General features: G+C 43.0%; 1 protein-coding gene across 2 annotated transcripts; it reads right to left on the bottom strand.

Annotated features, from left to right (window-relative positions):
* Nucleotides 1–9,376: 9,376 nt before the first annotated feature.
* nt5c2l1 (5'-nucleotidase, cytosolic II, like 1) lies at nucleotides 9,377–16,558 on the bottom strand. Of its 2 annotated transcripts, none has more exons than XM_086135649.1 (18): nucleotides 16,403–16,558; nucleotides 15,314–15,387; nucleotides 14,424–14,541; nucleotides 14,229–14,324; nucleotides 14,067–14,158; nucleotides 13,331–13,388; nucleotides 13,129–13,222; nucleotides 12,993–13,046; nucleotides 12,501–12,584; nucleotides 12,368–12,403; nucleotides 11,853–11,963; nucleotides 11,009–11,075; nucleotides 10,744–10,914; nucleotides 10,609–10,660; nucleotides 10,353–10,413; nucleotides 9,836–10,012; nucleotides 9,676–9,758; nucleotides 9,377–9,589 (listed from the first exon to the last, which is right to left on the bottom strand). In XM_086135649.1, the coding sequence occupies exons 1-18, from the start codon at nucleotides 16,459–16,461 to the stop codon at nucleotides 9,568–9,570; spliced, it is 1,509 nt and encodes a 502-aa protein (XP_085991775.1). In that variant the 5' UTR covers nucleotides 16,462–16,558; the 3' UTR covers nucleotides 9,377–9,567. The 2 variants fall into 2 exon arrangements, with proteins under 2 accessions (XP_085991775.1, XP_085991776.1); XM_086135650.1 differs by having other exon boundaries at nucleotides 11,853–11,960.
* Between the last annotated feature and the right edge of the window lie 59 nt (nucleotides 16,559–16,617).

Here is a 16,617-nt window from a genome sequence, read left to right as displayed (position 1 = left end):
CACACACAACACACTAAAACAATCCTTACAATCTTACATGTCCATTGTCCAAATTTTACAATTATTACCTCATCATTTTAACTTCACCACTGCATCTCCTGAGAGCACAATAATTTCTGGAACTGGATTATAATTCATGTTTTAACAAATTAGCATTTGGAGTTATGATCACTAAATTAGAAGCCTAAACGTTACTCTATTTTTATATCCACACACCGTTTCATTTTACTTTTAATTGTATTTTTATGCATTGCAAATTACTTGTCGTGATGCGAAGCAAATGTAACATTTTAATTAGCCCCCAAAAAACTTGAAAGGGCAAAAGCAGGTGCAGTTGGATAATCTGGTTCATCCTCATTTCAAAGTTATTAAAACACATTTTAAAAATGCTGTATACATTTCAAATATATTTTGTAATCTTTTTTTGTTGTTGTTCAAAAAGCAAATCTCATTCCTATTGGCACTTTGTAAGCAGATTTATGAACACATTTTGAACTGTTTTTATTGTCTAATGAATTGTGAATACATTTATGATCACTTTTAAACATACCCTGCTCAGTTTTTTTTACTTTGTTGTCGATTTGGGGGATTTTTACTTGTATAGTTTAATGTACAACAAGATGATAACCCCCCCCCCCCCCCCCCTGCTATATGAACATTTTCAGTTTGACCATACTTCTTTCAGCTGATTGTCAACGTGTGTGTGTGTGTGTGTGTGTGTGGTTGGGGGCTCTCCACGGTAATAAATGAGCTAATCAGGCGTTTGCAGCATTAATTCCCTGCACGAGTGTGAGTCCTAGTGCAGTTTGTGTATTAGCAGCAGGACGCTGTGGACCACCAGCCGTCACTATCAGAACTTATTATTGGAACTAGATAGGGAGAGCGAGAGTTCTAATGTCTCGGTGCCTTAAATTAACTTGTGTCTTGACGGGACACTTTAGGAGGAGGGGGAGGGGGGGGGAGAGAAGATTAGAGTCGGACCTTCATTCCGCCCCGCCTTTTACATTTAAAAAAAAAATGCGAGTGGCTGAACAATCAGATCTGAGTGTACCGAGTAGGGGGGAAAGCCGCGGGATAATGCCATTATTTCAGCTCCTCTGGGCCAGGAATTCCAAATTTCACAGGCCGCTTCTCCTCTCTGAGCGTCAATCAAAAAAAAGAGAGAGAGAGACTGGCATCGCTTCCATTTTGTGCACCGACCAGGGTGACAAATTGAGCCGCTCGAATGGCACATTTTGTCACTGTGGTGGCGCCTCGTTTAGTCTCCCCCGCGCGCATTTGTTTTGTTTTTAACAATAATTGTATTAATTATACTCGGTTGTTTTAATCTATATTCGGTCCGGAAGTAAGCGAAGTGAAGCCATAGTTGGACAAACGTCCACCCTATATAACGTTATTGAAGACCTGATTGTAATATCATGGGCGTGTTTTTTTTGTTTTTTTTTATAACGGGCCCACCAAAGTGAATAAAATAATTAGGATACCGGCAAGGGAAGGGGGAGGAGCTTGGGTGGATTTTGTGAATGGGACACAGATAATCAGGGATTCGCTGCGCTGGGTGACGCGTCGACGCGCTCAACCAATGAGCGGCGCGCAGGAAGTGGGGCGGGCATTACATGCCGGCCAATCGGCCCGGACTAGCGCAGGAGGCAGCCAATGGGCGCGCGGCAATGCAAAAGCGGCGACTCGAGCCTCGCCAGCCTGTGAATGTCAAGTAGTCAAAGATGGAGTCCGGTATGCTCGGGGGCCGTGTGTGCTACGTGTGCGTGGAAGACTTTTTCCACCTCTACCGCTACCCCGCGATGAGGATGAAGAGGAGGGTTTTTTTTGCGGGATTTTGACGCTCGTTTTCGGAAGCTTTTCGGCTCCGTTTTGTGCGGTTATTAACGACGCGGGGACAACGAGTACGGAAGGCATAGCCCCCCCCCTTTTTTTTCTTCCACCACCCTCCTTCCACGCGGCGTGATTTCGAGGAAAGAGGCTCGCTTTTCCCCCTTGTCGTCGTTGTTTTTCTTGTCCTATCCACGGATTCTCCTGCTGATAGTATTCCGTGGGAAGAGGAGAGGTAGAAAAAAAAGAGGGGGGGGGTGCGTGTTTGTGAAGAGAGGAGGGGAGGTGGGGGTGTCTCCACGGTGAGTTGTAGCTTCTTTTTACGCGTAAATCGTGTGCGCAAACTTGATTCCACGCGTGGAAAACAGGCCGATGTTTGGTCGGCGGAACAGGGGTGGACTTGTAGAGGATAAAGTGCACCTTATTTGGCCACCTAATAGGTATCCGATGATTGGGAGAAAGGGGAGGGAGTGAAGAGGAGGGGGGGGGGGTTGGAAGTGTGGGTGTGGGGTTACATTTTCACGTTGCGGGCGTGTGCGTGCAGCCAAGCCTGTTGTGCAATCTAACAAGTCGTCAGTGTTGCGCCGTGAGCTGGCAGGAAAGAGACTCCGGGCTCGTTGGTTGGGTGGCTTGACGTGGAGTGGCAGAGGCGCATAGGTTGCGCGCGCTACTTCTTCTTCTTCTTCTCCTCCTTTGTAGATATGGCGGAGAGAGAGTGGGGGAAAGCAGGTAAACAGCACCGTGCCAGCGCCACATGATGTTCCCGTTTGCAGCCGTCCAATGGCTGGCGTCATGCTATGGATTGTCCTCGTTGTGTAACAGCCACGGGCGGCGTTGCGCAAACTCCTCACGTGCACTTCTTTCACTTTTTCAAAATGAGCTTTTCTCCCTGTTCCAACTTTGTTTCCACTCCTTGCTCAGTGTCACTTTGTACAAGAGCTGAAACTCGGGACAACGTCGGACTAATAGTTTGATAGTCAAGGTGTGGGAGGCTTTAATGTGCGCACCCCCCACCCCTTCCTCTCGGCTCCTTTTCTTCCTCGCTTTAACCCCCACCGCACCCCTCCTCCTCCTCCTTCTCCTCTTCCCCAAATTAGAATGCATGTCATTGACTGAAGAGAATAGTATGGGCCCACATGCTGGGAAATTCCCATTCTCCCAGGGCGAGAGTATAAGCAACGCTGTTAAATTTAGGAAGTTAATTCAACACTCAAGCAGCTTTTGTTATTGTGTCCCCACCTCAATCAACCACACACAGGCATGGGCTTATTTATTTTTTGTTTGTTTTCCTTTGTTTTATCAACGTGTGTTCATTCAAGTTGTATAAGCCCCCCCCCCTTTTTTTTAAAAGTTTTTCTGAGCAATGGAGGCTCCATGGTTGTTGACCACTGCCCTTTTTCTGTTGCACTACTGGCCATTGGGGATGAGCAGTGCAATATTAAAAGGGCATTGGTTGATGGACCCACACCACTCTGACTTGTGTACTGTATATAAAAAGAAAGATTATATGGGATCTGCGGGGGGGAAAACTTTTTCATCCATATATATATCCCCCCCCCCCCACACACACACACACTTTTCACTGAATGACCAGTATTGAATCTATTGAAAAAAAAGTTTTCCATCTAACAAATGGCTATTACAAAGTATGTGCATTTATGGGCTTTTTTAAGGGTTTAGTTGGATATGGGCGACCTTTTGTGTTTTAGCAAAATCAACTTCCAAAATGTGAGCCCTCCTGTGTGTTTTCATGTGGAAAATTTGCTTTTAAAACTGTGCTGTGGCCTGCCATTAAATGCACCAACTGGCTGCCTATGGTCTACCAGTTGGAGCTTCCCCCGTCCTTGGTGTACTCACTGAAACAACTTCCACATTATTTTAGAGTATAATGAACACTTTTTAAATTAGCCCAATTGTGCTCCTAAATTTACATCCCTTACAGGTATGTAAACATATGAGCACAACTAATATATATTGCATGGTGATAATGTCAATTAAATAATCCGATTGGCCGCAGAAGTTCCTCCCACCCGTAGCTTCCCCACCCTTGTTATTAGCAAAAACAACCTCCCAAATAGCCTCCAACAAATTAAACACTATCCCCACCATTGCAACTCAACCTATTTAGATGGAGATTGGCAAAATAATGCCCCCCCCCGGCCCCCTCCTCTCTGTCCCTTTATTCCGTCCGTGTGCTGACACATGCTGAGGTCAGCTGCTTTGACAATGTTGCACTACTGTACCATCCATTCTAGCAGTGCAATAGTATTGTCATAGCATTTGGCCTCAGAACTGGCCAGTGGAAGTGGACTGGTTGACTTGATGACTGATAGCGGGTGGTGGAGCCTCCTGTGCTCTTTTCTGACTTTCTTCTTTCTTTATTTTTTTGAGGGGCGGGGGTCGTCCAAACAAAGCAAGACACCTTTTTGTCAAAAGTCACTTGAAAGACCGGAGCCCAAGACGAGGGCAACCCGAAGTTGTACCAAAATGTACGCCTTCGCCCAAGCATATGTCTGGATTTTTTTTTCTCCACGTGCCCTCTGACTGATTGAGAGATCAAAGAAATCTTGGGATCGACACATTTGTCCACTTTGGCTCACTTCCTTGGCTAACATGCCCGAAAGTTTGCTTTCGTAGTTTTTGGGGGTGAAAACATACAAAAAGAAAACCTCATCCACAGTGGAAATTAGAAAAATAAACTAAAATAGTATTTTACACCTTTGCTACTACTTTTTTTTTTCGCCACGCTGGAGAAGTCCACTGAGACACAAATAAATCCTTGACTGTTGTCGTGAAGTTCACTAACCACTGAGAAATTAGGGACCGATCATTTAAAAAAGTTCGATTACGGGATATTTAAGTCTTCCCTATTCATAACTTTATCGCAAATCTAAATTTTGTGGCTACAAAATGCTAGCACATTGTTTAAAAAAAAGTGATCAATTTTGACCGCTAGTCGAGTAGAAGCCGTTTTGGGCTTCCTGCTTAAGCTAAAACTTTGTCCTTCTTTGAAATCTTTAAAAGGTTATGGAAAAGGCCGTGCTTACAAAATATGGGGCCGTACGCTTGATCGGGATTTTCACAAGATTTGTGCTAAATTGGTATCGTCAAAACTGTGGTCATCTGAATAGATTCTGCATGATTCTATAAATTAAGAATAAAAATGTATGAATGTGTCGATACAATATGAGCCAAACAAATCCCGTATTCACATTTTGGTCCAAAGCCACATCAGACCTCTACAAACCCAAATCATCCCTTTTTTTGGGGCGGGGGCGATCAAATGTACCAAATCTGCCACATTCCATCAATACCAACAGTTGCATACTCTTGGGTTGCTTTGCAATTCCAAATACCTGAAAAAAAAAATGAGCCCAGAAAAGTTCCACTTTGACCGCTTTTCAAGAAAAATGTGCCATTCGCCAGTGTTGCTTCTCAACGGTTGGGAACCCTTTACCACCCCAAAAAATAAATAAAAGTTTCGTGGAACTTAAATTCGTTTGAGAGTGACCTTAACGGTGTCAACGTGACCCCCCTCAGGCTGAGGTAATAGCTTTGTTTCTTACATGAAACGGTAACATGAGGTTTATTGACACCAACTGTCGTCCGCACCCGCGTGTTGTTGTGTCATCAAACACGACGACAGGGGAGTGTGAGTTTATGCTTAAAGAAAGCGGCGGGATGGGGTGGGGGGGTTGCGAGCGTGGGTCTCTGTGTGTGGGGTTTTTTTGAGCATCCTTGTGGCGTCTAACAGGTCCGGGGGGGGGGGGGGGAGAGAGAGAGAGAGGGCGGCAGACATTCGGGGAGGAATGCAGGCCCCTCGCCCTACACCCCCCCTCCCACAATCCGTCCCTCTCGTTCTGCTCTTCTCTCAGGTTGTGTTGAGATTAGGTGTCAGTGCTCCCGTGTGTGCCTCATGTTTGAACCCTGAGGGCAACCCGACGAGCAAAGGAGCCTTGGTTGTTTGCGGTGTTTTTTTTTGGGAGCGCCGGTGTGTAGATTAAAAAATAATAATAATTGTGATGACACAAAGTGACCCGCTTACTTGTTTGTGCACGGCCTTGGAAGGGCATGCGTTGGTCAAGCACTCTGGAAAAAGAAAGAGAAGCCGCCTCAAGTCACTTGACTGTGTGAAATTCCGCCCCAGTACAAGAACGTGACTTGTTTGGGCTTGCTTGCAATGCTTGCTGGGAAATCCTGGAATGTGTGGAATGGGGGACGGTGGTGCCGCTGCATCTGCAGGCTGCATAGTATCCTGCCATGAGAGCCACACATGGCTGCTAAGAAGCACTTTCGGGTGCAAAAGAATGATACAACTGTTAAAAAAAAAAAAAGAAAAGCTTCATATTTTACCTTGTGTTTGCACTTCAATAAAGTTGTACAAAACAAATGCACATGTTGCCTCTTGGATGCTTCCAAACACCTTGATGCGCATCTGTTAATTAATCTTATTACAGGAGACTGTCAAAAGTATCATTTGAATTAAGATGGTTTTCTTAAAATGGTCAATAAAAAATAAAATGGAAACATTTGTTCGCGATGATGTGCCAAGAAAAGGTATGCCATAGGAAATGGTTGTCTAACTTGAAAAAACATCCAATTTATAAACCTGAGAGTATTTTTCGTATTTCAAAAAAAAAAATCAATAAAAATGTCTCATCAGGTTGAAACATGAAAAAGTGTATTTTTTTGCACGTTGAAAGATCTTTTAAATGAACTCAATCACAAGTTTTTTTTAAAATCAGTTGATTCTTCTCCTGTGCTTACTTGCTTAACATAACTTTTTTTGTTGGTGTTAAGACACGTAAATGGTTGCTAGCAGTTTGTGTTGGTTTGTTCAATGTGAAACTCCACACAAAAAAAACTCTTAAGTAGTCATACTGCCCGATGTGAATAAATTCTCGAATTACAAAAAAAGGATGAGTCAAAAAAGAACATGCACTTTTTGTCCATCGGAGAGATTAAAAAACCGTTGACTCAGACAATTTCATTAAAAGCATAAAAAAGATCTACTTTTTTTTTCTCCTTGTATTAAAGTCTACAGAAAAAGTTCATTGGCGTCTTAAAAGCAATGCATAAAGAAAATGAAAAGTTAGAAAAAGTAACATTAAATTCAGCATTTAGTCCAAATAACTGCAAAGTATAGCCACAACCCCGCCCCCTCCCACACACACACACAAAACAAACAGTAACAATAATAAATCCCGCCGACAAGCAGACAATGAAGAGGGAAATCCAAATAAACCGAAATAGCCCTCGATACAGGAAATGAAATCATCTGGGAAGTGTGTGTGTTGCTGAGTGTGTGTGTGTGTGTGTAGAAGGAGGCGGTGCTAATAAAAGCAAAGGGGGGAGTGGGGTGGAACCTCTTGTGGACTCTCCTCATGTTCAAGGCGAAAGAAGAAGTTAATCGCATGCACATTGCGTCACTCTTTTGACAACTTGACACCAAGGTGCCGACATCTGCCCACTTCATGATTCCACCTTTTAACTCTATCGAGTCATCAAGTTTAACATGACTCGAATTAAAGCGCGGCTTTGAGAATCTCAATTCACATGTCTGAGCATCCTCACCCACACAGCCGCTGTCAACTCTTTGCACACTTCTTCCCTCTTATTGTCATCATTACTGTTATTTGGAGGGTACCGACATCATTGTTAGTCACACACATACCCCCCCCCCACAAAAAAAGACACGCGTTACGCACGAAAAACTCTCACGCACGCCGCGGTGACTTCCGCAGAAGAGACACATTCCATATGAGCACTGAACCGGCTCTCCAAACCCGTCTGGTGAAGTTTTGCGGCTCACGTGAAAATGGGAACATCTCCAGCCCTCTGTGTTGTCTATTTCTATCTATCCATCTATCTGTATCGATTTCAGTGTTTGTCAGTCACGATGGCGCCGAGGCACACATTTCACAATGAAAGAAAGAAACGGTACACCACCAAACTTGTCACAAAAAGTACTGAACTCATTGTGACAACAATGTCATAAAGTACCTGCTCACAAATGTACTTATTGTGCAATTTGGGCCTGCTTAACACAAAGCTAATTTACAGACAAACGGGAAGCTCTGTCGTATGTTTGGCAATGGGTGGATACAAAGGTTTATTGTACCCTTTTCCATAATTCCATAATTTAAAAAAAAAGTTCTTTTCTAGGTTTTGTGAAGTTAAAAAAAAAACAAAAGAGTGATGGAAGTGAGGAGAGTTGCCACAAAACTTACACTATTGCCTAAAAAAAAAAAAAAAAAAAAGAATCAAAACGGCTAACACAGGACAATACGGCTAATGCTAGCGTCCAGTCTTTCTACTGGAAGAATGGCTGAAGTTCTGCTTCACAGTTTTCTCAGAGTTGCGAGTGGGTTGTCCAATGTCTGAGAAGTACTTGGAATCATATTATTTGATGTGGAATGGGAATGAATTATGTTTTTATTATTTATCTTTTTTTTTTTCAGTGGGGCGTGGAGTTTGGCAAATTGAAAATTGTTCCCAAGTTGAATTCAATGTGCTGAATACATTGATTTTCAAATGGTAATGCTGTGATCTGTATGTATGAATATCCAGTTGAAAATGAATGGGGAATTTCTGGTAGAAAATGTTTAATTGGGGGAAACTGTGAATTTTGGAAATGAGAAAATAGTGCCCTGCAAGGTGTGATTTTTTTTGGGGGGGGGGGGGGGGGGATATGTTGAAATTGGAATGATGAGCATTTGTTTATTAAGTCTGTTGAGATAGTGTAGGTTAGTGATACAGTATTGACTCTGACGCCTACCGACTTCCGTAGAAATCCGGAAACCGAGGACCGTCGCATTTTTCAATGGTTGTGTGAAATGTAAAAAAGGAAATCGTATCTGTCAGCTGGAATTGGTCAAAAGAAAACAGTGACTTTCGCGCCTTGTATTTTTGTATTAAAATGTTGCTGTATTGTCGTTCTGCTCCCTCGTACAGCATTCTGTACCATATTTCGTGTAGCGTGTGCATGTGCGTTTGTGAGCGTGAGCGAGTTATTGATTAGCAAGTTCGCTGCAGAGGTGATTTACTGCCACCCAGTGGACAGTCATGGAACAACAGAAAGTTATTATCTTTTAAAAGGCATAAGGCTGACGTAGTACTCGCCTCATTTGTGGTTTTCAAATGGGCTCAATCTAATACTACATTGTGGGTCTCATTAATATCGAAGGCGCTCATACTTATCTGGAAAGTTCATAGTTCCATGTGTGAAGAATCCTGATGTTTTTGGGTTTGCAGTAAGACCTCTCGTGGTGAGCACATCAGGGGTTGGAATGTCAGCTCCGGCCTTCCCGTGTAGAGTTTGCATGTTCTTTCCACAAGCAAATTTGGTTAAATTGAGAATTTTACGAGATTCTTATTAAATGAGCTGTTTTTACAACAAACGCTGGGGCTACTCATGTGATCCTTGGGGGCATCCTGGTGCCTGCAGGGCCCACATTGGTGACCCCTGATCTTTTTGTTGTTGTTGTTGTTGTTAACATTTTACATTCTGCATTCAAGTATGCAATAAAAGAGGGGGGAAATGATATTTTCTGCCATACTCACAATTTATTGAGCTGCATCATTATTTGGGGTTCACTCAATAGAGGATGCATAGCAACTCCCCTCCAGGTGGGGGAGCCGTACACTTATTGAGAGAACAAGTTGACCTCTCACGACTACCAAACGATTTCCAAAATGCAAAGTCTTCATGCAGAGGCTCTTTAGAAAGTGTCCTCCTCAGGGTCTTTTCTTTGTCACGCTGCATTTGAGACAAAAAAGTGTTCACAATTCTACTTTTACTGATATCTTCGAGATTTGGTGTAAAACCAAACAAACAAAAGCTACCTTAGGGCCTGCTCGCACTGACAGTTGGTGAGCGGCGCCGAAGGAAAGTCGTCTGGGTTGAGTGTCGGGGCCTCGTGGGGCATCTGGGAAGAGCGACACCTGACGTTTGCGGGTGAAAGGGCTGCAGTGTCACTTGTGCTGCGAATAAAGGAGGACTCACCAGCACGGGAGGAGCCATGAAAAGGTAATTGAGGGGGTAGTGCAGCAGGCTGAGGCAGCTGGCCGCGTAGAGGTCAGCGTAGCGCATGAGCTGGCCGGCAAACAGCGTCTGTCTGGAGCCGCTTCGAAGTAGGCTGCCCATCCGGCCGTAAGACATGTCCATCCAGGTGGTCAGAATCTAAAAAAGGGGGGTTACACAGACAGCCAGACCGTCCTCTACTCAAGAAATGTAAAAAAAAAAAAAAATTTAAAAAAAGGAGTTTAAGTCATTCTTTTGTTTGCTGTGACCTGTGCTGCCAACTCTTGGATTTTGATTTTTGTTGTCATCCACATTGCTTGAGGTTGGTGACGATGTTTTTGCCTTGCTGAGCCCGTCATCGCACGAGTAGGATGTAGTGATGTAAATAATCGTTTAACTCCAGTGAAGACGTGTGAGGACAAATTTAATCCGACCTAATATGTGGTGTAAAAGTTGAACTCATGTGTGTGCAGTACACTTGTGCGATATTGCACCTTACCTTCATTCTGGTCTGAATGCTGCTGATGTCGGGAGTGTCTTGGCTGCCGCTGTCCAGGTGCCTGCATGCAACAATATTTTCGTCAGTAGTTCATGTTAGAAAATGCTTGAAATGCTCGTATGAGAGAAGCAAAGGTGTTTTTGTTGGGGGGCGGGGGGGGGGGGGGGGGTTATATACAGTATGTAGAAGTAAGCAGTCCACTGTGGTCACCACTCTGCACGAACTATTTGAAACAATGATTAGAACGGGTACGTACTTGTAAATCTCAGCTAGGAAAATGTCAAGACCTTTCAGCTCTTCAAACCAATCTGAAAAAAAAAAAAAAACAAAACCGTGAAAACAACTCAACCACAAATTAATTGCGGCATCCCAAAATGAGAGAGCGGCGTACTTTTTTTCTCCTCCCACACTCGTAGCTCTTTGGTGAGCTCGGGAACCACCAGGAACGTTTTCCAGCCTTGGCGCTTCTTCGACTTAAGGATGTCGCCAAAGATATGATCCCCCACATAGAGGATGTCCTTACCTTTGACGTTCAGCAGGTCGGACACCAGCTCCGATGAGCCTGAAGCCGTAAAAAGAACCCAAATGAAACCGGCAGAGTGACAGAGAGCTGCTCGAGTGACAGTTGAAACGCGGCACGTCCTTTTTGGGCTCACCTCCGGAGTACACCGTTCCATGCTTGAGTGCGCCGGTGTACGTCCCGATCCGTAGTTTCCCTGTGTTCTGTATCCCAAACGCAGTTGACATTTTCCAAGTTCAAATGTGTTTTGAACTTTTCATCTTTATTGCAGTAAGTCGATACGATGCTGTTCGTAATGCATTTTGGTTTGATTTCCCGAATGGATGGATTCTATGGCTGGCTTTATTGGCTACTGCTGGATTTCGGCGCACGTCAGAAATATTGAACGTGTGTATAGCCGTTTTGTGAACTGATCGGGGAGTCAAAATCACTCTCGGCACCCCCCCCCCCACCACCAATCTTTCAAAAACATCTGACAGGCGGGTCTTTTCTGACTTTGTTCAGAAAGCGATAAAAACGCTCAAATTCAGCCTGAGATCACTACATGTGTTCAAAAAACGAAATTTGTATTTTGGGCCCTAAAATAGTAATTTAACTTGGAGCAAGTTCAAAAGATCAATTACTGACATCTAAGGCCAAAATTGTTGCTTAGCACAACCAAGCAATCGTAAATCAGGGGACAACACAAGGCACAATTAGTTCTGCAAACTCTTATTTTTTTAATTGGGAATGTGGGAAAGTCAATTTTGACTTGAGCAAAACTTATTTTTGTTGAATTGCCCAACTCAAAATTTTATCAAATTTTTACTTCACTCAACTTTTTTTTTTCTTTTTCAAAGTGGGTTCTTTTTTTAACCCTTTCAGTGACGGCGGTGACTACAGTGGACATCTTATCATGTTATCAGGTTACAGGGTGCGTGAAAGGGTTAATCTAGTACGACACGTACAATGCATACAAAAAAGCGGCGATTTCCTCCTACCGTGTCGACTTGTCTTAGCACCGTGCCCCCTGCGAAGAACAGCGGCTTCCTCGTATCCACAACGATCAGGTCAAAAAAGGAGCGCCACGACTCTGGGGGATCTCCAGACTGCTGTGGGGTGGAAAATTTTAGCACGAACGTACCCTGCTTTGTCCTTAAAATAACAAGGTTTAAAGTTATATAAAGTAAGACCGACTATGTCGTTGCCTTTTCAGCGGGGGAAATTGCGAAGCGTGGCGTCTCAGTGGCCAAAACGCACACCAGTATAGCAACGTGTAGCAATGTTAGTGATTAAAACCTAAATTACGTAATATAATATTGGGCTGGCCCGACACAGTCACATGGTGGCCCTGGGCCATCGGGCCACCATTCATGTCGGACCTTGCCTAGAGAGCCTCTCTGTAGCACCCCGAAATCTCTTATCCTAGAATATATTTCTAAAACTGAAGACTTTTTTTAAAATTTCCTTGTTCCTTATCCATTTTCACGTGAACGTTGAAGCTAAACGATCTTACCTTGGCGCCGTGTTCAAGGAGGTATGTCATTACAGCCTCGATAAAGGGAGGAAGAAGTTCAGAGTCATTGTTAGTCATCTTTGCAGCAGGTTTGGATATAGTTTGAGTCTTCTTGGTTGCTGCTTGTTTTTACCTCAGTGTAGTTGTAGTCACTGTTGGTGGCAAGAAACACCTTGGCCACCTTTTTGATTCGGCTCAAGAGAACAATAATATTGGGCTGTGAGAAACAAAATGTTAAAAATCAATGTTTATTGATCAATCAAGAAAAAAAACGCAGTCGTAAGTCTTTGGGTGTATCACTGGTTAATGCACAAGTGACGTCTTAAGTAGATGAATATCACGATAGGAGGAAGGAGTGACGTGATTTTAAATTAAACAGTCAATTATTTACTTTACATGAGAAAGATTATCCGAGAAAAGGAATTATCATAATTTCCTAAATAGAATAGAATAGAATTGTGCAGCGGGCGAGGGGGCAAAAAAAAAGAGAAAAAAGTAATTTAACATTATACTTTGCCAAAACAAAAAAATAAAAGTGCAAAGTTTCTCATTTTGTTCAGCATACATCACCTGTTAATATGTTCAGCATTTAAATTCATTGTATTTTTCTTATTTCACCACTCACATTTTGGACAATATATTTGTCAATATTCTTGATGGTCTGGTCTTTGAGGATGCCCTGCATGCACAACAGAGAATGTAACGCTTAGTATGCATCAGAGGGGGGGACGATCCCAATGTTCATGTTGTGTAAAGGTTACCGTGTCATGAATGAAATCCATCGCGTCTCGAACATCTTGGAACATGCTTCTGTATGACATGAACAGGTCGCCGTGGTGGTAACCTTTTAGCACGCTGGGGGAGGGAGGATGGGGTGGGGGTTGAAATGTTGTTATCTTTCATTTGCTTTGTAATAGAGGGTCGGCCGAGCAAGGAGGTTGCTGAAAAAAAGTGCATGCTCACAGTTTGTATCTGGTAGATTTGGAGAAGAAGTCCACAAGGCAAGAGTAGAGATATGTCTCTGCCAAAAGGTCGAAAAAACAGTTTAGTGAGGGGTGGGCGTTTATTTGTCCTAAACACATTTTTTGAGTAATAGCAAACAATACTATGTACAGATTTGCATCAGGCAGACGGGGGCGGCCAAGTCGTATAGTTCCCTGGAACATACACATGGACATACATACACACACACACAAGATTGTGGAGCAATCATATGTGAGTCAACTGGTAATTAAGTCCTCACATTATGCAAGATTACACTGGTCAACAAATCTTTACTTTTTTTTTTTTTTTTACTTTTGTCGATACATTTTTGGGCGCTGATTCCGAATACAGTATTCCTTTGTTTTTATATACTAACCATCATAGAATATTTAACTCATTTGATGCCAAAACGTAAAAAAAAATCACATTTTTAGTATTTTTTTGGGGGGGATGCAATAAACGGCCTCGCACAGCTCCTCACTAAGTATTAAGGCTTTAGGAATCATTTCAGTATGACAAATCACCAGTAGATGGCAGGTGTCCAGATCTTGGCCCACACACCGTATGAGTGTGTGTGCGTGTGCGTGGGCAGGTGGCGTGCGAAAGCAGTGCGGTGGTGAGAACACAGATAAAGTTCAACGTTCATGCAAAGTTTAAAACGTTTGAGAACTATTGGTGGAGAAAATAAAAATGAGAAGAGCGATCAATGTGACACCTGAAAGGTTGAAGAGGGTGTTGAGAATGTAGAAACGGTCCGTGTCGTCTCTCTGGATGAACTTGTTGGGGTAATAGCGGTCAATCTCTTCGCTTTAAGGCACAAACAAAAAGAAGGATGGCTCATTGTCGGGAAATCCATTGCCGTTTGTTTTCACGTTACCCTTTGAGAAAGCAAAAGCCGTGACTGCACACTAGGATGTTTCCGTTGGAGTCCACCTTCAGGAGGTTGCCGTATGTGGTGTCGATCACTAAGCCCCTGAAGATAAGGCGGGCGACATGATTGGCGGTGATAGAGAAAGTGATTTAAAACTTGCCAATCACGACTGAAGCATGTTGTTGGCGTGACCAAACGCACCTTGTGGGGAAGCTCGGGTCATACGTGTACCGCAGAACCTCATGAGGGTAGCCGACAGACACCATTCTGTCCCTTATCAGCTCAAAGCCCAGGCTCTCATAGTCCGGAGACTTGTACACTACGATCACATGGCGCAAGGAGAGCAGCATGACAATTTAATCTTAACGCACTTTCATTTTGCACACAAAGGCATGAAAAGTTTTACAGAGAGCAAAAAAAAAAAAAAAAGTGTAGGAAATACAAATTATTATACTTCTAGCGCCACAAACAAAACATTTTGTCGTGTGTTTTTTGTCAAGAAAAATAGCTTCTGTATCGTGACAATCCAATGGACATTGTGCTGTCCCTTCTGGTGTGCCACCAGGGGGCAGTATATTACGTACAGAGATACCACACGCTTATTTTATGTTTATTCATAGTGCTCGTTTTTCACAGAGGATATAGAATGTATGTCTGTGGCAATTTATTGTCTTATCGTGACAACAATTCTAGTTTCTTTCACGATTCTATTTTCCGGTGGCATTTCTCATTGTGGGCGTTAAGCATCGCCCAACAAAGTTAAATGTGGGTTTGTAAAAAAGACATGTCATTCTCTTTGTCTTTTAGAGTAAACTTAAGCTGCGCGTGGCAATAAACTTGAAGCGAGCATTTAGTCTTAAAAAATAAATAAATAAAATTCTGAAGATGGATCTGCCCCCCAAAAAAGCCTATCGGAGCCTTGTATTGTGAGGGACAAATAAATTGCGTTCGTCATAATTTGACATAGGGCTCACCAGTAAATCTCATTGATTGTGCTAATACTGATAAGTGTGATGATTTAGGTCACTCTCATGGTAAATTCAAAACCCTTTTAATCTCGGAAGGTCTTTCAGAGGTGTTGCCGTACTTACTTGCCAGTGTGTAGTCCATGTCGAAGCCATAACATTTGATACTCTCCAGCGTCAAGCTTCTGTTGACAAAAATCCTGTGACGACGGAACACAAGGACAGTCGTCATGACCGCGGAGCGATCCCCACTCAACGTGACTCTGTTATTTGCTGAGACGAATTGTCACAAGGATCCTTTAGGCATTTGCTACGCTCACAATACTTGCATGCGGATGCCTTTTTGCTCAGCCCGGAGGATTTTCAATTCTATTTCTTCTATTGTGATTTTAATGTACGATTTCAATGTCCAGGGGTGTCAAATTCATTTTAGCTACCGTTTCCCTTGGAGGGCCGTTATGACTGAAACCACTTAAGAAGTCAAGAATAACTAACTGTTTACTCCACTTTTAAGTGACTGTCATAATGGGTTTGGTTACAAGAAAATGCTTACAATATGTTGAGAATTTTAAATGTTGGTGCAGATTTTAGCTAGCATCATGGATGTTGACATGTATGGTTTGCTTTTTGCGGGCCGCATAAAATGAGGTGGCGGGCCGGATCTGGCCCCCGGGCCTTGAGTTTGATACCTGTGATGTAGTATTTCAAGTTTTATTTTTTTGTAATATTCTGTTTGCCTTTTTTTTTCCATTTCAGTCCGGTCCGAGTCTTCCCTTGTGATGTTCTTGATGCTGCTCGCATAAAATAAACTTTTAAAACCCATTTTTAAACAATAATCAGAATAAAATGGATGATGGGGTGATTCAAACGATAGAATCATAATTTTTGAGAACAACATTGCCATATTGTTGGCCTTCAAGGACTTTCACCTTTTTTTTCCAGTGTTTCTAAAACTTTTACTGGTTTATAAGCCAGTAAGAATCTGCAGTTGTAATTTTGTACCAACCGACTGCCTACAGTCATTGGCGATGGGCAAGCTAACAAATAAAACAAAACAAATAACCCAGGACCAGCAAGTTGGAACATGCATTTGATCAACTTTGAAGCGAGAAAGCAAGACATCATTTGAATATTCACGTCCTGGTCCGTCTGAGTCAAGAATCCCCCCCGCCCCCCCAAATTTGTATTTGAACTATGACGTCATGATAAACTCACTTATGCGCGTTGTTTTTGGTCCCCTTGGAGTCGTCGCAAAAACAGCTTTCTGTGTCCATGGTGTCCACAACCGCCGACAAGAGGAATTATTGATGAAGGAGGCAACGTCTCTCGGGGTTGACCTCGCTCAACCCACATTTAAATTGACCGAGTGACGTACGTCGCAGAATGCCGCCACTCCTCCTTTTTTTGTTTACTGCAACACATTAGCGGGT

The sequence above is a fragment of the Hippocampus guttulatus genome, chromosome 17 (genome assembly GCF_054856545.1).
Source record: "Hippocampus guttulatus isolate MCC_2025c chromosome 17, RoL_Hgut_1.0, whole genome shotgun sequence".
NCBI classification, from domain to species: Eukaryota; Metazoa; Chordata; class Actinopteri; order Syngnathiformes; family Syngnathidae; genus Hippocampus; species Hippocampus guttulatus.
The sequence above is the reverse complement of the archived record's forward strand: the minus strand, read 5'-3'. Positions and strand labels throughout refer to the sequence as shown.

Bases quoted from the DNA above. Each gene is read 5' to 3' on its own strand.
- nt5c2l1 (XM_086135649.1), bottom strand. From the start codon at position 16,461: ATGGACACAGAAAGCTGTTTTTGCGACGACTCCAAGGGGACCAAAAAC. The intron at 14,159-14,228 runs GTAACGTGAAAA...TGTGCCTTAAAG, and splicing joins GGCTTTTGCTTTCTCAAAGG to CGAAGAGATTGACCGCTATT. The intron at 13,389-14,066 runs GTGTCACATTGA...ACCTTTTGGCAG, and splicing joins CACCCTCTTCAACCTTTCAG to AGACATATCTCTACTCTTGC.